This window comes from Rattus norvegicus, chromosome 8 (assembly GCF_036323735.1).
Source record: "Rattus norvegicus strain BN/NHsdMcwi chromosome 8, GRCr8, whole genome shotgun sequence".
Taxonomy (NCBI): domain Eukaryota; kingdom Metazoa; phylum Chordata; class Mammalia; order Rodentia; family Muridae; genus Rattus; species Rattus norvegicus.
Window position 1 is genome coordinate 128,613,359 of NC_086026.1, and position 24,807 is coordinate 128,638,165.

Consider the following 24,807-nt stretch of genomic DNA (forward strand, 5'->3'; position numbering starts at 1 on the left):
TTCAGGACCCGCCAAGGGACTGGGGCTGTCGTTCAATTGGTAGAGTGCTTGCCTAGCGTGCCCCTTCAGTTCAGAATAAAGCCATGGGCAGTAGCGCAAGCACTCAAGAGGTAGAGGCAGGGGGATTAGAAATTCAAGTTCATCCTTGGCTGTAGAGAAAGTTCAAAGCCAGCCTGGGCTACATTGCATAAGACTCCGATTCAGAAAACAAAACAGAAACCTCCAAGGGTTTCTCTGCTGGCATGTAAAATACAAAGGTCCCACAAGGGCCCCTTGGCTCCTACCCAGCGTCCTTCACACCTCTCCAACCTTGGCAGATGCAAGATGTTCACACCACATTCTGGTCTCTGCTCAAATGTCAGCTTATGTCCACAGCCTTCTCTTCTCTCTATGCTCACGTGTTGTGATTACTCCCCTCCACAGGCTTTGGGAAGCAGACCTTTGCTCTGGTCACAGCTCTGCTCGTGCGTGGTGTCCTCCGCCTCGGAAGCACTCAGAGTGCTTGTCTTGTTTGAGACAGGTCTCACTGTGCAGCCAAGGCTAGCCTGAACCTTGATGTGTAGACTAGACTGGTGACTGCCTCTGCCACCTGGATGCTGGTATTAAAGGCAGAAGCTGGACGATCGTGAGCTCATAGCTAGAGCTTCATATGAAAGTCCTGTCTACAAAATAAAACAAAACAAAAAACCCACAGTGGGATATAACTTGATATTTATACACCCAGCGTTGTTCTACAGGCACAAGGTCTTGAGCTCAACCCTCTATGCTGCTAAACAGTGAAGAAAAAAATTAGACTGGCACAGGACGCAAAAATGTTGGCAGGGCATTCTTGGGCTTTACTATAAAGTATCTTGGATATCTGGCATGTAATCCACTCAGGAAGCAGAGGCAGGAGGGTGGAGAGTTCAAAGCCAGCTCCAGGTCGGCATGGCTATGAGACCCTGTCTTAAAAGCAAATAAATACACAGAAACAAACTGGCAAGCCAGTTGTCTCCCAAACACAACATATGGAGTGCTAACTCCCCGTGCCGTATTTTAAAATTATCTCCTTACAGAGGGATTACCTAGGTCTTCGATATTTTAAACAGTCCCTGGCCCCAAAACGCCTCAGCATTTATCCCTTCTGTTGTGTGCTTAAGGACAAATTCTTGCAGTTGTTAGGTCAAAGGACATGTTCATTTAAAATCTGGTCATATTCTCAGGCTATTCTTCAACCCCGCGGGCAGACGCTCTCCTTTTGTGTCATCTGCTCCAACACGAGTCGTCTCGAACTTTTGGCCTCTTGGCTCCTTTCTTCATTCAACTGGCCTTTCTCATATGTGGCAGGGTGAGGCATCATCTTTTCTGGGGTCCGGAGAGCCAAGTTCCGGCAGGGGACAAGCCTGGGCTCAGACAGCTGACTACCACCCCCTCAACCCCCAGTACTCCCTCTTTCCTTCTTCTGAGTTTTCCTTTCTCGCCCACAAGTTTCAGATTCCTGGAACCGCTCTCGATGACCTCACGCCGGTGACTTCACATCCGGAACCTTCTGGGAATTCTCAGCCGCACTTTTTCGTAAGAAATCTAGCAGGGGTGGAGGCTGGGCGAGGCGGAGCTTTGCAGACTCAGCTGCGCGCCCCGAACCCGCCCCTGAACCCGCCCGGGACCCGCCCCTCCCGCAGCGCGCACCCGAGGGCCCGCCCACGCAACTACTCTTAGCAGTTTAGAGCCCCAAGTTGAGTCTAAGCCGTTTGAAATTAGCAAGGTGTCTAAGTCTGCTCTATGGTCGTGAATGGGAGAGGGTACTGAGAGCGGGGAGAAAAGCAAGGTGGATTTGGAGGGATCCACCAATCATCGACGGGTGGCTTGGGTGCCCAACAGTGGGGCAGGGTTTCAGGAAGTTGGGGCTGGGGACGAAGATGGACATTCCTGATGGCTCTGAAGTCCTCGGAGGTGACTCAGACTTTCCATAAAAGTTGGATGGAAAACAGGGGGTGTGGAGTCCAACCCAAGCTAAGCCAGGACCCTGGGCTCTCCTGCCTTCGTGGGGGTCCTTCTCTTTCTGTACTTTAAATATGAATACGTTAATGCTATATGTATATATTATGCTATATATTAAAATATTTTCTCTGGCGACTACAGATGGTTTTCTGTTGGTAGTCTACTTCACCTAGCATCTACAAAGCCCTGGGTTTGATTTCCAGCACCTTATAAGGCAGCGTGGTACACATACTAATGCTCAGCAGGGTCTGTAGTCCTAACGCTCAGGAGCTGGAGGCAGGAGAATCAGAAGTTCAAGGTCATCCTTACAGGCACAGCAAGTTTGAAGCCTGTCTGGGCTGCATGAGACTCTGTCTTAAAAATTCACATTTTCTTTACTGGGCATGGTGGCTCATCCCTTAAATCCCAGCCCTCAGGCGGCTGAGGCAGGAGGACTAACGCAAGTTCAAAGATCAGTTTGGTCTATGAAATGAGTTTTATTTTAGCTAGCGCTACAGAGCAAGACTTTGTCCCAGGTAAACAAAAGGTGGGAAGGGAAGGGGGAGGGGGAGAGGACTGGGAGGGGAGGGGAGGGGAAAAGAGAAGAGAAGAGAAAGAGAAATAGAAAGAGAAGAGACGAGATGAGACGAGAAGAGAAGAGAGGGTTTCTCTGGGTAGAGCAGGCTGGCCTTGAACTCAGAGGACCACCTGCCTCCCGAGTGCTGAGATTAAAGGTGTGTGCCATCACTCCCTCACATGTGAAAAGAAGCTAGATTTTCAAGGGTCTCTGAAAGTATTTTAGGATGAGAACGGAAAGGGTCAGCTGGCCCTGGCTCAAGGCAGAAGGGTGACACATTCTGAGCAGAACAGCAAAGGCCCTCTAAGGACAGGCGACTTGGGTGACAAACAGCAGCTGCCAGGAAGAGAGAGTCTGGACCACCCACACGTGGTGGGGAATTTGAAGGTGAGGGTGGAGAGATGCCCAGAAGGATTGCGAAGGAGGATAGATGGTCCGGGGCCCTTGCCGGAGGTGGGAATCGGTCACAAAGCACAAAGCCATAGACCAACAGTGGTGAGGAATGTAATGCGGACAAAGATCTTTAGAGTCCCCTAGGACCTGGGGCCGGGCAGCTGGGAGCCCGGGCTTGGGTGGGCAGTGCCCACTGCCACCCTCACAAAAGGAGAATAAAACAGAAATGATGTGGAGGTTTGGGAAGGAACAAACAGATGTCCATCATGAATAAGCAGGCATGAAGGACAGACACCCACTTGACGCTTAAGTTCATGTTCAGTTTGAGAAACTTCACAGGTCTGTGTCCAGCTTCAGGGCTGGTTACAGAGCCAGTCAGCCTGGGCCCTGGCAGCCCTGACAAGTTTGGCTCGGCCACCCTCAGTAGTCCAGCAGAGCAGACAAAGCTACACTGAAAAGCAAAGGGAAAAAAAGTTTTTCAGCATGGCCACTCGGAGACTAAGAACAAAGAGATCCATTGAACCCATTAACTCCGTCTCCTGGGGTTCTTAATTTAAATTTAAATCAGAGGCAAGAGGTGTGCACAAGTCCTGGGCCAGGTGTAGTCCTTCTGATGTCACCACCTCAGCTCCAGGTCCTCCTGCAAGAGGAAGACCTGGAAGCTGGTTTCCGTCTCTGGTGGGCACCAGGCTTCAACCTTTCTTTCTCCATCATGGGATTTCTGGGAAATTTTCAATTTCTTGTGGTCCGTTTTTTCCTTTCTTTTTTAGGGGGTGTAGGGTAGGGGGGCTTGGGGAAGACGACATTTCTGTTTGGCCCTAGCTTGTCCTGGAATTCACTCTGTAGATCAGGGTGGCCTCGACTCTAGCTAATACTCCTGTAAGGTTCATTATTTCTGTTAGCATTCTGTCTAAGCTCCACCTCCACAGTTGACTGGCAACACCCAGGTGTGCCTGACTTATAGAAGGGGCTGCTGGCCCCCTCCTCTTGCTCTTGCTCTCTTGCTCTCACCCTCTTCCCCCTTTGTCCCCTCTCTCTCCATTCCCTTTCTCCCTTCTCTCCATGTGCTCATGGCCGGCCTCTCCTCTCCTCTTCTATTTCTCTACTTCTCTCTCTGTCCTACTACCCTCTGAACTCCCCTCCCCATGCCCTGAATAATCTATACTGTCCTGTGGCTGGTCCCTTGGGGTGGGGGTGGGGGGAACGGATGCTTCAGCATGGGCCTGCTGAGGCACCTCCTTTCCCTATACCTCACCACACCTCCATAGAACATATCCCCAACCCCCCCCCCCTTATCTTTTTATAAACACAACATTGGTGCCGAAACCCAGGACATATCCTCTCTTTATCTTTTTTTTTTTTTCTTTTTTTCGGAGCTGAGGACCGAACCCAGGGCCTTGTGCTTGCTAGGCAAGGGCTCTACCACTGAGCTAAATCCCCAACCCCTTATCTTTTTATAAATGCATCAATTTCAACAGTCTGATAGACAAGGGAGCGTGCACAAGTTCTCTTTAGAATATCTTGATTATAAAATAACTCTTGCCTGCTACCCCTCTCAAAAGCTCCATTCCCAAGCCTCCACTTTCCTGTTTCTGAGGTCTGCCTGTCGAAACCACCTCACTTGGAGAGAGGGAGAACAAGATTAAATAGGGAAGAGCCTCTGGGGGAAGAGCAGCCCAGGCTTTGGCCTGGAAAGTTCAGGGTTGGAGGGGAGGGTATGCCAAGTAGGGACTGAGGCATGCTGGGAGAACCTGGAGGCCAGGTCTGCTTTGATATGTAAAATATGCACCTCAGTGTCACCTCCCCATTCTTTTATTGATTATAAATGAATAAGGGTCTACTTCCTCCTGTTGACATTGGGGCACAGTTTTGTTTTGGGGGTGTGGCCAAAAAGCTGGAATGTTAGTCCAGTCTAGCAAGAGCTAGTGGTTTCACTGCTGTCCGGGTTTTTGGGAAGGAGTGGGTAGGAGTGTGTGGGCCCAGTTGAAGCGGTGTGTGAGGCTGGGCAGAGCACCTGTTGGTAACTGTTTTCCAGTTTTCCTGGATCCGATTCTGAGAGAAGACTGGATGTCAGGGGCAGAAGATAAAGTTTAAGGAGATAAACTTTTTCTGTGCGTGTACATTTGAAATTCTTAGGCCCATGGTCTTGGTATTTGGAGGAAGGGTGGTTGTGGGGTCCCAGGAGCAGGGAAAAGGATATAGATCCCACCCTCAGGAATAGGCTGGTGGTGGAGGGAAACAGGCCATTAGTTGACAATACTTACCTGGGGTCTGTTTGACTGTGGGAGGTAGATTCCAGTAGACTCCCTGAAGCTTACAAGGATCTTTTTACGTTTACAGAAAGATAAATCCTTCATAAGGTGCATTTGCTAACCTCAGAACACCTTCCTAGACCTTTAAACACTTCTTAGACCCTTGCCGTTTTGGAAGCTTTCATATCCTCAGACCTAACATAAATCTTTTCTATCATTCAGTAGCAGAGTCTGTCCCCCTAGAGAAAAACAAAAGGTAAGGCTGGTAACATTGTCCTCTGCCCTCCTTGGCAGGAAAGCCCCCTCCTCCCGCCATGAATAAATACATATAATTAAAAAAAACCTCCAGTTGATTGCCATATTTAACACAATTAAGAGGCTCATCATCAGTTTGATGGAATTTAGAGTCACCATAGGAAGAAACTTCGGGTGCCTCAGTGAGGGGAGACTGGAGTGAGAACTTCCGCTCTGCCAGCAGAGTAGCAGTGTTCACCGCTCTCTGCTTCCCGACTGTGATTAGCTGTCTCAGCTCTGCTGTGACTTCCCTAACATGATGGACATGATGGACAGCACTCCCAAACAGCTAGAAACACGTAAGGGCTTCCCCTCTCAAGCTCATTTCAGGTGTTTCTCACAGCCAGGAGAAGTGAGTAGCTGCATCCTGTGGTGCCCTGACAGACAAACCTTCATCCACTATAAAGTATAAGCTAGGTACCTACTGTGCACTCTGGAATCACCCCTGGCAAAGGGCTGTGTTCTTCACAACAGTAGGATTCCAGTGAGGAGAGGCTGGCAGTGGAGATGGCACTTGCCAAAGACTTAGCACTTTCTACAATTTTGCCTGTTCCTTTTAATCTGGAGGGATTCGTGACTAATTCACAATCCACAGAGGGGTTTATTCTTAGGGAATCTGAATGCAGTCTGCTTTCCAGGCGGGCCACACATCGAGCCCCACCATAATGAGGGGTGTCCGTGACACATCTGTGCCATGAGGAAGGTCAGAGGGAGAGTGGATGTTCTCCAGGTTACAGGACAGGGAAAACCGTGCTTCTCTGGTTCTGTTCCAACTCCTGGAATCTACATGGCGTCTACATGATGTATCACCTCAGAACTATTTAAGCTAGAGTTTAGGAGGTTTCCAGAGCAGAAATTGTGCCTGTGATACTAACATGCACAGGCACACACAAAGGGCAAGACCAATTAGTATTTTTAAGGATTCCTTTATTCATTTTAAGTTTATGTGCATATGCGCCTGCAATGCTCACAGAGGCCAGAAGAGGGCGTAGTATTGGGGTTCCTGAAACGGAAGTTAGAAGCAGCTTTGAGCCGCCCAGTGCAGATGCTGGAGATAATTCAGTCCTCTGCAAAAGCAATAAGTTTTTTTTTTTGTTTGTTTGTTTATTTTTTGTTTTTTGATACAAGGTCTCTTTATGTAGCCCTAGCTGTCCTAGAGCTTGCTATGTATGTAGTTCAGGCTGGCCTTAAACTCTCAGAGATCCTCCTGCCTCTGCCTCTGCCTCTGCCTCTGCCTCTGCCTCTGCCTCCTGAGTGCTGGGATTAAAGGCCTTTGTTACCACAAGTGCTTTGAACAGCTGAAATACAGAATTATCCTTAACTATCCTTTTTCTAGCCCCCTCAGGGTGTGTGTGTGTGTGTGTGTGTGTGTGTGTGTGTGTGTGTTTGCCTGTGTGCCCACACATTTTTTTTAAAAATAGTTTTTAAGATTTATTTATTTATTTATCTATAATAGCTCTATCTGCATGCACACCTGCATGTTCGAGGTGGGCATCAGATCCCATTACAGATGGTTGTGAGCCACCAAGTGGTTACTGGGATTTGAATTCAGGACCTCTGGAAGAGCAGTCAATGTTCTTAACCGCTGAGCCATCTCTCTACCACCCCCTTCCTCTCCCACACACAGATGCAATTGTTTTTTTAAAGCTCAAGGGCAATTTTATTATAGTTTAAAAGAAAACCCCAGAGTAGGGCAGCTGTAAATGTCCCCCGAGGCCTGGAGGAGAACGGTGGAGAAAAGAAGAAATGACCTTGTCATATAAGCTGGCACTGAGGTCAGATACACGGTAAGGACAGGCTTCAAATAAAGTGGGTGGAAGTGCTACGGGAAGCGTGCTCAGAGAAGAAAGAAAAGCTGCATGATGGGACACACCTTCAGTCGCAGCACTAGGGAAGCAGAGGCAGGCACAAGCCTGGTCTACACAGTGAGTTCCAGTTCAGGCAGGAATAGAGAAACGCTGCCTCAAACAAGCCAGCAAACATCAAAACAGTAACAACAGTAACAAAAGGAAAAGAAAGAAAGGAGAAAAGGGATAAAGGAAAGAAAAGCTGCACACCGCTGTGGTTCTGCAGCCCTGCAGCCTGGCAGCTTCTGCCCTCAGTTTATGGGCTGATAGGTTTTAGGGAAAACCTGACAGGACATGGAAGCCCGGAGGAGGTCCTTCCTGTTTAGATAGGAGGAAAGGGCTGGGCGTGTGGTTAACTTTTCCTGGGGAGACATGAACATAGTAACAATCCCACCCAAGTCTGACTTGCAAGACAAATGAGTTTATTGGACTAACTTCCAGAGCACAGATGAAAGTTACTCACAGCAGTGTGGGTGACGGCTGCATCATGGAAAAGTCCCGCCTGGTGGTGGATCCTGATCTCATGGGAGCTTCACCTTGGAGTTCCCCACTCAGTGTATTCTCTTTTATAATCTGAGACTCACAATCTGGCTTAGGGAGTAGGAGGGGTCTTGGCTGGAATCCTAGGTGAGGTTCCTGGGACCCTCGGCAGCCTCCTACTAGGGAAAGTTAACTGCTCCATTAAGGTACATTTGTCACTGTATTGTTTTCCTCAGTGAGTTGCCACGGCTACCAATACAAGGTAACTTTTACTCCTAGGTGGTGGTGGAAGATTGCTATGCTTCGAAGAAAGACCCCCAACACAACGTTGCTGAGGTGGACAGCCTTTCAAGAGGGAAGTTAGGTTGAGATCAAAATGGAGAAGGATTTCAGCTACTGAAGATCTGGGAGAGGAGACTTCTAGGAAAAGGACAGATGGAAAGGACCAAGGTCCTGGGGCAGGAACCAACTGGTGTGTTTTATGACTAGAGGAGGAGGGTAAAGAGCAGTAAGGGCCTGGGGGGGAAAGGGGGGTTGGAGAAGAATGTGGAGAGACTAGCCATTCTGGTCTTACAGGCTACTGAGAGTTTAGATTCCAGACCTAGTAACCTGGGTAGACAGGGGAGGAGTGGTGTGTGCTCGTACACGCGTGCGTCTGTGTGTGTGCATGTTTGTGTTTTGAACCCAAGCCTTGAACATGCTAGATACTTTACCACCAAGCCATATCTCTAGACTTTATTTATTTATTTATTTTAGTTTTTTTTTTACATCCCCCCCCCCCCCACTTCAGACTTTTATTTTTGAGACAAGATCCCATGTTATCCTGGCTGGCCTAGAACTCACTGTGTAGACCAGGCCAGTCTCCAATTCACAAAGATCTGTCTACCTCTGCCTCTCAAAGAAAGAAGGGATTAAATGAGTCAGCTACCCCCTTCCCTTTTAAAACTTAAAAAAAAACCCCACAATTATTTATATTTGGTTTATATTTATATTTGAGACAAGGACCTACTATGTAGCCAGACTGGTCTCAAACTGGCAGAATGTTTCACCTCAGAGACAGGGGTTTCAAGGAGTGAACCACGCTCTTGACTCTAACATTTAGAAGTAACTTAAGAAATGTATTGTTACCGGGGCTGGAGAGATGGCTCAGAGGTTGAGAGCTTGTACTTAGTACAGATGGCAGCCAAACTCCAGCTCTGGTAGAAACCTACACTCACGTGTATATACCGAGACACATACACACATTCGGAAAATTAATAATAACTTGCAGTCTTTTATTACTGTGCGTGTATGATGTGTGCGGGTAGGTGGGGATGCCACTTCCTGTATGTGGAAGCCACAGGATAACTTCATAGATTCTTTGGTTTCCACCTTTACCTGCATTCTGGGTTGGGACTCAGGTTGCCAAACTTGCACCATCGGCGCCTTTATCGGCAGAGCTATCTCACCTGCCCAGGCCCATAAGATTTTACTTTGATATAGAGTATCAAACTGGGGAGGCAGGGATAGATGGTAGCGGGAAGCAGAGGACGAATTCCAGACGCAGGCAAGGACAGAGCATCCAGGGACCAGGCGCCCTACCGGGTGAGCCCCGGAACCGGCATCCGTTTGGAATCTGGGAGGGAGGCTCCGCGCGAGGGCTGGCCGGGACGGCGCGTCCTGGCGCCCGGCGTCTGCTCGCGGAGCCAGCCCTGGCAGCACGCCTGCCGGGCGTTTCCTGGCAACCAGCCACCGCCTGAACGTTTCGAACTCTACAGCCCGCGACGTCACCGTCACCTTGACGACGGCCGTGGGAACACGCCCTGTCAGCTCTGGGGGCGGGGTCTGGGCGTCGCGCGCTCCGCGCGTGTGGAGAAGGGCGGGGCCTGGGCAGGTGCGCAGGCAGGTGCGGCTGCAGGTGTGAGCGGGGCGGGGCGAGGCTGGGCGGGGCTTCTGCCTCCGCCGCTCTGCCGCTGCGCTCACCGCCCCTTCTGCTCCGATTGCTCTGCAGCGAGGCCTCCCAGACCACCCAAACTCGGCTTGCCCTTGCCGATTGACCTTGTTTTTCACACACGGTTTTCTGTGTAAAATGACCTAATCTGCTTGTATATTTGTCTCTGTCAGCCCCGTGAGGTCAAGAATGAATTCTGCCTTGTTCATCTCTATTTTTAGCACCCTGAACAGATCCTGGCACGAAGCGCTATTGAATGCCAGTAGCGTGAATCCACAGATTGACTCAATCGTTTCGTTCATGTGTATGCTCGTTTGACTAGTAACCAAGATGAACAACACCGGGCACACTCCCCCTGCAGGTGGGAAAGGAGATGTTAAAAATATTCCAGAAGGCTGTGGACACAAGTCTGGAGAGGAATAGGCAAGATCAGAGCACCAGGGGCTCAAGATCATCTTCAGCCACAGAATAATTTTGAGGCCAGTTTGATACGAGACCCTCAAAACCGAATAAAACAAAAAACAAGGCTGCTGAGCCGTGTGGTACACACTTGTAATCCTCAGTACAGATGGGGGTTGGGGTGCAGGAGAATTATTACAAATTCAGGACTAGTTTGATCTACCTACTGTTTCAAGTCCGTGTCTCGAATTTCAGAAAACAAAGCTCTCCCCTAAATTGCAGTACTAAGAATGAATGCCAGCCAAAGGCTTATTAACACCTATCAATTCACAGTCTTCACAGGGTTGTTGCCACAATCACACCCATTGACAAACAAGGACATTGAAGAGTACACTCCTGTGCTAAGGTGCTGGGACCAGTGACCAAGCAAGAGCCTGTGGAATGTGGGGGGAGAGAGAAGGTGAGGGATCACTCGGTTACCTGGGCCAAGTATTTGATCTTTTGTGCTACTGAGGATTGATTTACTGGGAGCTTGTGCGTGTCAGGTGAACAAGGCACCACTTGAGTGTATGCATACACACTCCCACACTTTTGGTTTTTTAGGCTGTGTCCCGGCTCCCACACCCTTTCTTATGAGACAGTCTAATGCAGCCCAGGCTGACCCCAAACTTACTAGTTGCTAACAATGACCTTGAACTTCCTCCTGACTCCTCCTCCAAAATTATGTGAACACACTGCTTGCCCTGAGTCCTGTTCTCTTGACATTCAGTTGTCAGGTGGTTCTTCCTTAAGGAGCTCCACCCTTGCTACTTCTCTGAGGCTACTCTGTCATGGTCACACTGCCATGACTCATGACTTGTGTCTTCCGAGTGGAAAGTTAGGCACTCACCCTCCTTCTGATGTCATCTTTCTTGTCTCTCCTCCTCCTCATGTTAAGTCAGTCTCCTGACACAGCAGCCCACCGGATCTTGCTGTCATCCCTGTGACCTACAATGGACCTGGCTTAGAATGTTTGGTGGTTTTTGAGAGAGGGAGAACGGTTTTCACTAAAATCTTTGCAGTTTCCAACCAGGATCTGATCGCTCCCTTCCTAAGAACACCTCCTGCTTGGCACATGGTACCCACTGTGAACAAGAAGTATCTGAGCCACTCTGGGCATGGGAATTCTGGTGGGACTTCCTCTAGTGCTCCCACCTCTCTCCCTGGCTGTATGGGGTTGTTTTCCCATTCTGGGCCAGGATTTTAAGAACTTCCCCTGGAATGACATCTAAGAACATCAGGAGGGAGGTAAAGATAAGGGGGCAGCAGCATGTAGGTCTGTGTCGTGTTGATGCCCGTGGTACACACCTGCGCGTGTGTACATGCGTGAGAGTGGTACATGGCGTGTGTGCTGCTGTGGTGTGCATGTGTATGTGTCATATGTGTATATGAGCGTGTAGATAATAGAGAGCAGGGCAGTGGGCCGGGCCTTTCTGTTTTCTGATGTACACTGTTGGAGAATGCTGAATGGATCTTCAGCATCTGTATTGTTACTGTTGGCAGAGGCACCTGGTGACCATGACTGTCCTCCCTGTGAATGCAGACTCTGGGGCAGCACATACACAGTCTGACACACAGAGCAGAGAATCTCTTTTGGGTTTATTTTTGGGTCATTTTTCCCATTGGGGGTGCAGAGTGGGGGGGTGATGGGATCAGGAAGGGTGGTGTATTCGGCTGCTAGGAACACTATTGGCTGCTAGCGTTCTCTCAGTGCCCTTTGGACCACTGGTGATGAAGAGGCAGCACCCAGGTTTTTCTGGAACCTTCAGTCCAATCTCAAATAGAGACCAATGTCATGTCCAGTCTGCTCAGCCCCGGGTCCTCACCAGGGATTGAGGTAGCCACATTCCATAACCTAAGAGAAAGGCTGGCCATAGAGGGACACAGTGGAGGGGTGTCTATCCAGCTCTAGGCAATAAGATGCAGACTCGAATGTGCGAATGTGAGCTGGGCTAGTGTGGGCTAGATCTCCACAACCACCTGTCAGGTCCTGTCCTACCCATCCAGCTTTCCTGTGGATGGCTGCTTTACTTTTCTTGTCCCTTCCCAAGAATTGGAACGAACAAGGCAAACAGCCCTCATCAGCTCTCCGAAGGCCCCGTTTTTCTTGGTCATTGTTCCACATGTCCTGGAGGTAGGCCCGTGACTCAGTCCTAGAGCTCTGGGGGAGGAACCCAAGACTGGGGGGAGACAGAGGGGCTCACTGGGCAGCCGGATGGAAGTGGCTACAGGGAACCCATGGTATCTCGGCACCAGCCAGGTCGCTGTTGAACCTGGAGGGACTGTGGAGGAACTGCCTTAGCATGGGAAAAGTGTAGAGCCCGAGTTGGGGCCTGGGGTCCATCAGAGGCTCTGCCTGCTGGGTGATGGTGGTGGAGGAAGTGAGGACTGTATTCCCAAATTGGTCCATCTCCTCATACTGTTCAGTCACTGTTTTCGTGGCTCCATAGGACTTGGAGGTAGCAGACCCAGTCTGGAATTCCAGAACATTCTCTTGCTGCCCTGTGGGCACAGAGCCCTTGATGGCCATCTCCTTTGTCCCAGCCTGATCCTGGATATCTCTCTGGTAGAGCAGGGCTTGGCTTATGTCCTGAGCTAGGTGTGTATTTTTCCCTGAGATAGAATGGCTTCCCTGAGGGCTGGAAGCATCTAGAAGCGTCTTTGCAGCTGATTGGATAGAGATGAAAGTTGGAGAGGAGGATCCCCTGCAGGAAGGTGAGACTTGTTGGAGGCCAGGCTCGGCTCTTGCCGTCTCCAGCCTCCTGGAGGGCAGGACATTCACTGCTGCCTGACCTCTGGCCTCTGCATGATTTCTAATCTCATCTTGACCTTGCGCCTCAGGACGGCTCTCAACCTTTTCTTGGTTTTCGACTGCAGGTGGCTCTTTGACCTGGTTGGAGCCCATCGGTCTGGCTCTGTTACTGGTGGAGACCTTTTTCACACCGAGATCCTTTGCACTTCCCTGTGGAGGGCTGCTTGTGTGACCCTCGGACTGGAAGCTAAATATGGAGCTCAGAGCCTTGTGCACTGTTTCTTCGATGTCCAGCAGCCTGGCTAGGGTCTGTTCTTTCAGCTGGGCAACCTTTGAACTCACCCGAGTTAGCTCCCCAAAGGCCTGCTCCACTGAGACCTCAGTCTTGTGAGGAGCTGTGGGAACCTGACGGGTACCCCCTGCCAGCTGGGGTGCACCCTCAAAGAGCTTCCGCAGGGTCTGCACATTCACGGTGTGGGCTGCTTCCTTCTCCAGGGTTTGCACTTGGCTCAGGAGGCCCTGGAGCTCTTGATGGCTGCCCTGAACAATCTCTGGGCTCTCAGGGGTCCTCTGCTTGGAACCATCCATAGGCTGCTGTTTTGGGGAGCTAGGGTGCTTTTGTGGTGGGCTGACGTCATTGTCATTGTTGAGAATGGTCAACTTGCGAGACTCAGGGCTCTGGCTGTTGCTGTTGCTTGTTTGGCCCCCGCTAGGTCTGGAAGCTGTGGTGCTGAGTGGATACTGGCGCATAGGCTGTTTCTGCCCCTTGGAGCACTCAGCCAGGGGCAGGCAGCCCTGACCTGCTATTGTGGGAGCTTTGGCCGACCCAGGGTTGGCTACACCTGGCTCACCTGGCTTATGGTCTTGTCCTGCTTCTGAGATGCTGGCAGAGGCTGCTAAGGGCTTGGGCAGCCTATGAGGTGGGTGGACTTGGCTTAGATGGGCAGGTTTCGGAGGCACTGGGGGTTTCTTTCTTGGAAGCACAGTGGATTCCGCTTTAGAGAGCTTTGTCTCTGACCCTTCAAGGGTTTTCTGGCCAGCAGGTCTGTTGTGACTGTGAAGAAGGGGTTCCCGCAGGGGCTTGGAGGCCTGCTGGACGGAGTCCTTCTGGTGGTGGCCTTGAGCTGGGTGGTCTGGTTCTTCTGTCACAGCAGCTGGGAGAGTAGGAGGAGAGGCATTATGGGAGTGCAGGCTGTCACCTGCAGCCTGGGGTTTAGGTGTCAGAGTGTGGTGAGTTAGAGGGACAGTCTTCAGGGAGGTGTCTGCTGCCTGGAGGCACTCAGGCCAGATTTGTGGCATCACTTTCCCCAGAGGTCCCCAAGCCCTTTGTGAGTGACCCCCAGGCTCGTGATATTCTGGCCTGGGACTCTGACCTTGGTCTGCCTGGGGTGGGCTGTCCCTTGGCTGGGGTTCTTTTTCAGAAGGCTGGATGGCCCCAGGTAGGTCAGAGGTTCTCACAGGGTGAGCAGCATAGATACCATCCTGTATGGTCACCCGCCCCCTAGGCAGCCCTCTGGGGACTGCTTTGTTGTCTCCACTGACCTTTCTGGGGACCGCTGTGATCCTGGCGTCCCTTCCAGCCACAGGCATGATGCTACCTTGGGTAGTGGTAGGAGTCGGCACTTGCAGAACATCTTGAGCAGATATGGAGGTGGCTGCAGGGTCAGAGCCCTGTGCATGCCTGCTCAGAACCTGCTGGTGCAGGCTTTGGGCCTCAGCAGTTGCCAAACGCAGATTTTGCATGGCCTCCTGGAGATTTGGAGCCCCAGACCCTAAAGGAGGAGCAATGGTTCCTTCTGGTCTTCCTGAGGCTGCCTTCCCTTTCTGCCCAGCATGGCTGATATCCACTTGCTTCCTTGCTTCCTGCAATGGTGCTCCCGGTCTCCCATTTGGAAGGACCACTTTTCCAGCTGCCCGAGGTAGAGGTGGGCAGGGTGTGGATCCTGAGACTCTCAGATGCCCCATCTTCATGGTGGAGTCTAATGGGGTGACGCGTATGATGCTCTCAGTTGGGGGAAGCCTCTGGGTCTCCTCAGTAACTGGTACTGAACTTGAGTCTGTTGGCGGCTCCCACCGCAAACTGGGAAGGCTGTGCAGTTCTCCTTTGTCTATGCAGCTGGCCAGCAGCTGCACACTGCTTCTTTCAGGGCCCCTGCTGGTTGGCTGGGGCTGGAGGGAGTAGGCAGTCAATGCCACTAGGCCCTGTCCTGTTTCTTGCATCACCAGCCCCGTCTTTGCCATAGAGACTCCCAGGCCACAGGCCAGCAGCTGCTGGAGCTCCGGGTCCATGTCTTCAATATTCTCAGGGTCACCAGGCCCTGGCAGTTTGAGTGGGTGGAGTCGGAGTTGGCCAGCTGTGTCCTCCTGAACCAGCAGTCCCTGCTGGTCCACATCTGTCCGGCCCAGCACTTGACGGACGATCCTGGGGAGCTCACCGCACACCAGCTCCTCCTTCTGTACACAGGGGCGCCCCTGCCCTGGGCTTGGGAGCACATACTTGGCAAGGCAGAGCTCCCCTGGCCCTCGGGCTTCCATGAGGATCCCTCCGTGGTGCAGGATGCCAGGGGTGGCATGCAAAGTCCGAAGGGTTCTCTCGGCTGCTGTCTCCTGCCTCTCTGGGGTCCCAGGGTCTGCAGAGACTTTGGGCTGTTCTTCCTGGAGGTTGCCCCCACTGACACTCTCTGCTGCCAGGGAGCCCATGGGGCAGTTTTCAAAGAGCCAGGTGAATTTATGCACGGAGCCTGTGGGGATGGATCCGGGGCTTAAAACAGTCTCCTGTACCCCCCTCTTGCCTGCTTCCAGGGCTTGGAAAACTTCTTTCTGCCGAGATACCTGCCCGGAAGGAATCTCCACTCGGCTGCAGTACCTTACAGGCTTTCTCCCACTGGACTGGCCCTGGGCTGACAGAGATTCAGTCTCAAAGACATGGCTGTCTGTCTGTCTGTCTCCAGCCTGGACCTGGCTGGTTTGCAAGTGCTGCTCCCCAGAGCCCTCTGCCTGGTTCAGAGATTGGGACCCAAACATCCAGGTGCATGACTGTGCCTCTGCCTTGCTCACAGGGCCTGTGACCTCAGATTCCTGCTTCTCTGCCAACTCGCTCATAGGGTAGGTCTCAAATAGCCAGCGGATGGTTTGTACATCGCCCTTCTGGGGGAGCTCAGGAGGGGGGCCTCCTGGACCCCTCCCCTCCTCCTCCTCTCGCTTCTGCTGCTCTTGTTGGTGGATCATCTCCAGTGGTTGCGTCTCAAAGAGCCACCGAGTGGTGCCTACATCCCCAGCCACCACTTCTTGCCGGGTGATGCCTCGCACCACATCCACGGTACTGGGGCTTCTGCCCAGCCGGTCCAGGGGCTGTGTCTCAAACATCCACTTGTAGCCTTGTACATCACCTCCAACTACCTGCTCTCTGCTGACAGAAGTCAGGGCATGAAGCTGTCCTCTGCTGTCCTGCATAGCATATACGGGGGCATCGGCGCCCTCGGACAGCCCAGTAGAATCAGTCCTTTGTCCTCTGTTTATGTTTCCACAGGCTGAAGGCTCACCCTGCCCAATGCTGTCTAAGGGAAGGGTCTCAAAAAGATTCTTGAAGGTTTTCACATCCCCTTTCGGCCCATTGTTCTGGGGGACACCCTGAGACAGAGGCAGCGCTGAAGTGCCGTTACTGGACAGACACTCTATCACAGGCCCCTCACCCTTCTGGTGATCCACCCGTTGCAGGTGACCCACTTGGACCTGGTCTCTGAAAGCATCCAGGGGTTTTGTTTCAAACAGCCAGAGTGTAGAGCGGACGTCACCAGGAATCACCTCCTCCTTGGCTGGAGCCTCTGCCTCGGTTTCTCTTTCTCCCTTCAGAGTGTCCAGGGCGCAGGTCTCAAACAGATGTCGCTGATGCTGAACGTCTGGACCAGGAGGGATGAGATCTGGAGATGGCTGGAAGTCCTTCTCGTCCACCAAGATCTCACGAATGGCATCCAGAGGCTGCGTCTCGAAGATCCAGCGAGTTGCACTGACGTCGGGCAGGGCTCCCTCCTCGAGGGAGATCCCCCGAATCACCCTCACCTGGCTGGGGTCCTGGTTGAAGGCGTCCAGAGGTCGGGTCTCAAAGAGCCAGCGAGCTGACCTCACTGCATTGCTCTGGATCTCCTCCCGACAGGCAGCCTTGACTTCATGGATGGCGCCCTCTGCATCCTGGATGGCACATAGAGGCTCCGTCTGAAACAGCTTCACCGTCTTCTTCACATCACCCTTCAGCTCCTGAATCTCTGAGCGCAGCTCTAAAGGGCTCTGGTCCTGGATAGAGGGGCAGGAGCCCAGCATGTCGAGGGGCTTAGTCTCAAAGAGTTTTCTGGTTCCCTGTACATCTCCAGAGACTGCAGGTTCCTTCATGGTCATCTGTGTTGCCTCTTCCTGGCCTGTCAGTGCATCCAGTGACTTGGTCTCAAACAGCTGTCTGGTAGCTCGGACGTCACCCCCTGACAGCTGGGGTCCTGGCTCCAGATCTGAGCTGTTGGTAAAGGAGCCTTCCTCAAACTTCCGAGAGGTGGCCTGAACGTTGCCACCTGACACAGGCTCCTTGCCAGCTGGCCTCTCGTGGTCGCCAATGGCATCCAAACTCCAGTTCTCAAAGATCCAGCGCATACATTGCACATCGCCCTCGGTGGGCTCCTCCGAACCGAGTACCTTGGCCAGGTCCTCGGCTACAGCCTCCTCGAGGTTCTTCCGAAGCTCAGGGTGGATGTGTTTGTAGAGACGGCGAAGCTCGTTGGCTTGCCGCTGCTGCTGGAACTTGGAGAAAGATTCTTTGGGGGGCGGTGGCGGCAGACCCTCTAGGGCTGAGGGAGGGGGAAGGGGCAGGTCCTCTCCAGTCCTCATTTGGATGGTTGGTGTATGAACTACCTGCATCTGGGCATCGGCCATCCTTCTGGGAAGGAGGGGAGAAGCTGAGTTAAGGGAGGGGCAGTTCCTGGGTGAACTAGCAGGAGGAAGGGTAGGGACTGTGTGTGGCCACTACCAAGGGGCTCCTCACATCTCTAGATCTCTAGCATGGGGCTCACCCTGCCACTGCTTGGCCGGCATATGACAGTCCATTCATTCATCACTATGAATCCCCACTTCCTAGTCTCACCTGGGGCACTGGGATCAAGCCGGGCACAGCTGGCCTGGAGACTCTTTCCAGCCCCTGGAGAGATCCAAAAACCCAGTAGGAAAGCTGGATGAATCACCCACGCCTCCCTCTGTCAAAATCATCTATCCCCAGCAGACTCCCAAGTGAGTGCACTGAAGTGTCTTGGGAAATGCCTGAATTAAGGTGTCCTTAAATGAAGACACATTTCCTATAGTGGTGAAATCCCTCCCTACACCACCAGAGGGCGCGCTTAGCACGGTTACTAGAAACCTTTCTCTAACCTCCACTTCTTGGCTCCCTCTAACCTTTCCCAGGCCCCAGGATCCACAGCCCTTGCTGGCGAAATTGAGGCCCAAAAAGGGAAACTTGCTCACGTTTAGGCAGGGCCAATGTTTGAATAACAGGTCAGGCTTTGCTTTTTACATGTAGCCCCAACTGGCTTCAAACTCTGCATAGCTGAGGGTGACCTTCCCACTGCCTCTACCTTCCAAGTGTGAGATTTCTGGAATGTGCCACTGGTCTCCTGCTGGGAATTTGGACTCAAACTTCATGCATTCTAGGCATGCATTTTCCTAACTGAGCCACCTTGCCAGTCCTGGACTGACTGTCTCCTGAGTTCTTTTCTCCTCACAGCTCTCTGCAATTAAAGATAAGAAGCTGAGGTTTTGGGGTCAGATCTTTTGGAATGAGTAACAGGCTGTGCTGACTTCGAGTCCCTAGACCTTAAGGAAGTCCCGGCTCCCAGGAAATAGCAGGACTGGGTGCGGGGGCTGGGGGGCTTTGTTATTCGCCATGCACTCCTCTAGTCCTGCATCCCTAGAGGAATCAGAGGGTGGTGTCGTATCCAGGGTGTGTGTGTGTGTGTGTGTGTGTGTGTGTGTGTGTGTGTGTGGTGTGTGTGTGTGTGTGGTGTGTGTGTGTGTGTGTGTGGTGTGTGTGTGTGTGTGGGGTGTGTGTGTGTGTGTGTGTGTGTGTGTGTGGTAGAGGACTGTGGGATTGAAGTCCCTTCTGCTAAAACAGCTCTGGACATGAGGGCCCTGCCCTGGCTCACAGAGTGCCCTCCCCGGTTGTGTGCCAGCAGGCATAGCTTGTAAAGTTTCTGGGGTAGGGCTTCCAGCCAGAGTCTAGATCCTGACCTTTCTCCGGCCCCAGATTCCACCAAGGCATGCGTCTCCCTTACTCTCCTCACACCTCAGAGACCTCACACTCCTCTAGTCGTCTTCTGGTCTGTTTCACATATATCCTATCTGTCCTGAGACAGGTGTTATGACAGTCCCCAGAGGCCATTAGGGAAAGAATGTAAAATATGTGCCCCCCCCCTTGCTGCCCCAACCCACTGCTCCGCCCTGCACTTGACACTAAATATAGCTGAGGTCCGGGCCTCAGCCAGCCATCATGGCACTCAGAAGGAGGTTTCGACTCAGCCAGGGAGACCTGGTGTCCCCATGCCCCATGTTATCTCTTTCCATACTTTGGGTTCCTAGAAGACGCTGCCTTCTGCTTCCTGTGAAGTGCGAAGGTATTTATTTGACCTGTAGGTCAAGCTGGGGACCTGAGGGTGTGTGGTGAATCAGGAACTCTGGTGACAAGAGAAAGGGCATCCTCCTGACCTCCTACCTCAGAAGCAGGAGAAGGGAGGGCTGCTTGCCCGTGGCCTGCCCATCGAGGATATGAGAGTCCAGAGGAAGCAAGATCTGACATCCCCTTATGGAGCCCCAAGCAAAACCTCTGGGTGGTCCCTCTTGTCTCTGAGCTCTGAGTAGGAGACCACACACAAACCCATGCTGTCCCCACTTCTGCTCTATCAGGTCACCATGAGGGAGGCCTGGGCAGACTTCCTATACAGATCACCAGCTGCCCCCAACCCAGACTCCCAGGAATTCCAGAATCCTTGCTAGGGTCACAGAGGCCAAAGAGGTCAGACAAGGATCCACAGAGGCCAATGATCCAATCTAATGGCCTGTTGTTAGGGGATACAGAAGCCCATCGAGGGACAGGGGCTGCCCATGGCGGCTCAGCTGAGGTCTCAGAAAAGGCTGAGGCAGGCTTGTAGGCTCCTGGCCTTCCCAACTGTACACTCATCTGGCCTGCGCCACGTAAAGGCAGGTTTGGGGGCAGGTTTAGGATACAGTAAGTTTCAAAAACTGTGCCTAGGTCCCCTGTGCTGAGACACTGACTTCGCACTGCCGACTACTCAGGACCACCCACCTCCACCTCGGACCCCTCTTCGGCAGCAGCCTGCCCACTGGTCACATTCGGATCTCTCCTCTCTGAGTCACCTCAGACTTAGTTGGAGGATTCCCCCATGGGGCAAGAAGATGGCCTGGGACAAAGTCATCCCATCCAAGGTGCCTCACAGGGAAAGTTGCTCACTAGCCTGGATACACTGGGCCATTTATGCCAAGACTGTGACCAATAACGACTGGGGACTGGGCTTACCCCGGGCCATGGTCTGGCTCTGGCTACCCAGGGTCCCTTACCTTCTGCCTCTCTTCTCTCTTTCCCGAGATCTCAGGTTTCTTGAGAGGAAGCCCTGCAGCAAGAGGAGCCACATCAGCCTTTTTATTTATTTTTCAGACAGATTCTCATCCAGTCCAGGTTGGCCTTGAACTCCGTAAGTAGTTGAGGATGACCTTGAACTCTAGACCCTCCTGCCTCCACCCCCCACCCCCCAGACAGATTACAAGCATGCAACACGAAACGCCATTTCTGGTTTTATGTGGTGAACCCAGGGCTTTGTGCACTTTACCAGCTGAGCTATGCCGCAGGCCCACAGCTGCATCTGAAAAGTCAAAACTCCAGCTGGGCGGTGGTGGCCCAGGCCTTTAATCTCAGCACGCTGGGGGCAGAGGCAGGTGGATCCCTGAGTTTGAGGTCAGCCTGGTCTACAAATTGAGTTCCAGGACAGCCAGGGCTACACAGAGAAATCTTGTCTCAAACAAAACAAAAAGCCATCAAAAACTCCAGGCCGGAATGATGGGCCAGTGGTATAGATACCTGCTGCTACTTCTGAGGACCAGAGTTCTATTCCCAGGAGTCACAAACTCGGTAAAAGGGAGAAACAATGTGCTCTGATCTCTACACTTTCACCGTGACGCGGTGGACCCACTCGCACACGCGCAAAATAAACAAAACTGTAATTTAAAAATTAAAAAGCCACAAAGCCCCAGGCGACCACCTGAAACTATCTGGCGATGATACGAGATCAGAGAGAAATCTGCTTCTTGAGTCGGCCTGAGGTGGACACAGTAACTGCTCAGCACACTTGCTACCTTCTAGAGAAAAGTCTTGGTGGCTTTTCCCTCTGAGGACCTGTACTCCTGTACTCACATCCTCTTCACACCTTCCCCGCAACCGCTAGACTCCCTCCTGACACCCACACTGCAAAGTCCAGAGGGCCACGGCTAGAGAGGTAGCCTAGCCTATAACACCAGAGGGAAGGGTACTCACCAAGGGTCTGGCTGGTGTCTGGGTGCTTTTGGGTGTCTAGCCTCGGGGTCTGTTGCTCTGCTGGGGTTCTTTGTTAGTTCTGTTCTGCTCCTGGGTCCAACGCCTCTCTACCTTGGCTCTCAGTCTCTGTTCTCTGCCAGTCAGGCAGCTGCCCTTTATCTGGCTGGCTGGGGGTGGGTGAGGGTGGGGGCGGGGGAGAGGCTATGTTCAGAGTATTAAGTGGTCTGGTTATTTTTAGGGCTTGTGGAAGTCACTTTTCCATCCTGGGGAATCAGTTACAAGTCCTTTGGGCTGGGGAGGGGTAGGGTGGAGGAGGAGTCCCATTCATCCCAAGTCTTCCCAGAGGACTGGGGTGGGTGACTCAGTCGTGGATGGAGACATCTTGGTTATTTTGAGGAGATGAATAGGGGACACTTGGCGTATGAGTGACCCTGTCCTCTTACCCTGCAGGCCCCCCTCTCTCTATGCTGAACTATTGTTACCACGCGTGTTCCACTGTGCCCAAAAGCCCAGCAGCTCCCTGAGGGCAGAACCAGGCGTCTCACTACCGGAGACATCTTTATGTAAAAGGCTCAACCCCTGTTTCTCTCTGTGCAAAAACAAAGCTGGCCTATCACCTGTCTGTTCTTGCCCTAAGTTCCACAGCCCTAGTCTGTGAAGCTACGAGGGAAATGAACTTGGGGGTGAGAGAGATTTCTGAAGGAATGGGCTCTTGATTTATCAAAAAATCTGAGGGGTTGGGGATTTAGCTCAGTGGTAGAGCGCTTGCCTAGCAAGCGCAAGGCCCTGGGTTTGGTCCCCAGCTCCGAAAAACAAAAACAAAAACAAAAACAAAAACAAAAACAAAAAACAAAAAAACAAAACAAAACAAAAATCTGAAGGATGGACCCATGGTGTCCATCCAGACCCCGGTCCATGGCTACTTCTAGACTCTTCCCTCTGACTCAGAGCCCAGATTCTCTGGGGATGGCTGAGAGGATCCACACATGAAGCTGACTGTGGGGTTATTTCTGACCCTGGAGTCATCATCTTCGTGATCACAGATGGAGTGACAGACTGTGCACCTGTCTCTTCCTCAGTCACACGGGTCCCCGGGGGATCTGGCAGGCTTAGTGATTTACTTGGCACAAGGCCCGTGTGGAGAGATGCCACAGAAAATACGGAAGAGGCTTTTGTCCCAGGTGGGTGTCGCTTCTATGTAAACAATGGGGGGCCGTGGAGCCACAAAAGAATCTCCTGCAGGAGGACCTGATTGAGGACTGCCTGAGAGACCATGGATTGCTGGTGTAGACAATGCCAGCCAATCAGGAACTGCTGTTTAGAAGAGGTTCTTTCTTGGGACCAATGGGGTACGGGTGGAGGGTATTAAAGGGGCTTGCAGGAGTGTTCAGAGAGCTTGCAACAGCGTTTGTCACCTGCTCCCGGAGTCTGTGTCATTGACTCTGCACCACCTCACCCCCAACCCCCAAGGGCAGGTAGGACCGGGCATCCAGTTGTCTAGGGTACAGGCAACAGGTGGGAAGCCAGGCTCCTCCCTGGGTCTGAGTGTTCAGTCTTCTCTCTGAATTCCACGTGCCTCCAGATGCCAGAGAAGATGGCAGGCGCTGTGAACCTTTGCTCTGGCGTTAATACCATCCTGCTGTCAGCTGGGGCCTGGGAAGTGCATCTTGAACACTCCCCTCCCACCCTTGTCTCCATGACCCATACCAGAATCCTGGTTGTCCCTGGAAGGGACAGACGTGGCAGAGTCTCCCTCTCACAGGGTGTACCAGAGGAAGCAGGAGCATTTACAACCAGAAGTGAATTTCTCCCCGGGGTGGTTGTGAGCACTGGATGAATTGTCATATGAGAACGGCTGTGGAGAATGCTTACCACGTCATGTGTTTTATAAACCCACCCGTTCTTATGTCCTAAGAGCAACGCAGCATGGGGTGATGAAGTGTTCAGCTGCTGAAGGCACTTGTCACCAAGGCTGAGGACCTGAGTTCAATCCCCGGGGACCCGCCTGGTGGAAGGAGGGAGCCACCTCTGCAAGTTGTCCTGTGGTCCTCAAACAGAAAACCAGTTTCTAAAAAAGGTCTAATTAAGCAGGGTATGGCGGTGCATGCCTCTACTCCCAGCACATGGGAGGCAAAGACAGTGGTTCTCAGTGAGTTTGAATCCAGTCTGGTCTACAGGCCAGCCAGGGCTGCACAGTGAGAGCCTGTCTCCTCCTTCATCCCCAGAGTAATCAGAGCAGAGCTGGAGGAGGGCATGCAGGCAAGCTTGCGTTCACAGTGTCAAGGGTGCTAATTCCTGTGAGAAGTGCCCAGGCTTCCATCATGAAAGGGATGAAGGGCTCTCCCCACACACCTCACTGGAAACGTGCTGTCGGTTAAATTTGTTATCCAGTAACCCCAACATCCAGGTAGATCCAAGAGGATTGTTGTGAGATTTTGGATTTTAGTGTCACGTGTGCTCCATGCCCTCCACCCCTGGTCTCGAGCCTTGGGCTGTCCCAGAACTCATTCTGTAGACCAGGCTGGTCTTGAGCTCAGAGATCCGCCTGCCTCTGGCTCTGAGTGCTGGGATTGAAGGCAAGTCCAGCCCTGTCTGTCTGTCTGGATGATGAAGCTGATGCCCCAGAGCCCTGTTCTCTGCCAGCCCCTCCTCTAGGCTGGCTCTGTTCTTACCAGGACTGAGCAGGGGTGTCCCACTCTGCCTCTAATACACAGAGGAAGTCCTTGCAGGGTAGGTCCAGCAGATTAAGACCCGATCAGGAGGGACACTGCCTGGGTTTGAATTTCACCTGTGACGCCAACCATGTGATTTCGCAGGATTCCTTCTAAAAACAAAACAAAACAAAAAACCCAACAAGGCACTTTATTTATTTTTTTTAAAAATGTATTTAACGGGGGCTGGAGAGATGACTCAATGGTTAAGAGCACTGACTGCTCTTCCAAAGGACATGAGTTCAATTCCCAGCAACCACATGGTGGCTCACAACCATCTGTAATTGGATCTGGTGCCCTCTTCTGGTGTGTCAAGGAGAGTGTGCTCAGATACATTAAATAAATAATAAGTAAATAAATAAATAAATAAATAAATAAATAAATAAATAGTTTATGTATGCGTGCTCTGCTGCATATACACCCACATGCCAGAAGAGGGCATCACCTCTCACTACAGAAGAGCCACCACATGGTTGTTGGGAATTGAACTCAGGACCTCTGGAAAGAGGAGTCAGTGCTCTTTAACTGCTGAGCCATCTGTCCAGCCCCTTCCTTCCTTCTTTTCTCTTAAGTTTTAAGAATCAGCTTGGTGGAGTTGG

At 52.0% G+C, this 24,807-nt stretch overlaps 1 protein-coding gene and 1 long non-coding RNA gene across 9 annotated transcripts; one reads left to right on the forward strand and one right to left on the reverse strand.

Moving 5' to 3' along the window:
- Positions 1 to 11,752: 11,752 nt before the first annotated feature.
- Xirp1 (xin actin-binding repeat containing 1) lies at positions 11,753 to 21,653 on the reverse strand. 7 transcript variants are annotated; one of them, XM_006244155.5, is made up of 4 exons: positions 21,498 to 21,653; positions 20,528 to 20,580; positions 14,465 to 17,843; positions 11,753 to 14,076 (listed from the first exon to the last, which is right to left on the reverse strand). In XM_006244155.5, the coding sequence occupies exons 3-4, from the start codon at positions 17,837 to 17,839 to the stop codon at positions 14,068 to 14,070; spliced, it is 3,384 nt and encodes a 1,127-aa protein (XP_006244217.1). In that variant the 5' UTR covers positions 17,840 to 17,843; positions 20,528 to 20,580; positions 21,498 to 21,653; the 3' UTR covers positions 11,753 to 14,067. The 7 variants fall into 7 exon arrangements, with proteins under 7 accessions (XP_006244217.1, XP_006244213.1, XP_008764923.1 ...); XM_006244151.5 differs by having other exon boundaries at positions 11,753 to 17,843; XM_008766701.4 differs by having other exon boundaries at positions 11,753 to 17,840; positions 21,498 to 21,645.
- Positions 20,257 to 22,190, forward strand: LOC120094294 (uncharacterized). Of its 2 annotated transcripts, XR_005488559.2 has the most exons (3): positions 20,257 to 20,395; positions 20,625 to 20,661; positions 21,948 to 22,190. It is a non-coding gene; the product is annotated as an uncharacterized LOC120094294 (long non-coding RNA). The 2 variants fall into 2 exon arrangements; XR_005488558.2 differs by lacking the exon at positions 20,257 to 20,395 and having other exon boundaries at positions 20,519 to 20,661.
- Positions 22,191 to 24,807: the final 2,617 nt, after the last annotated feature.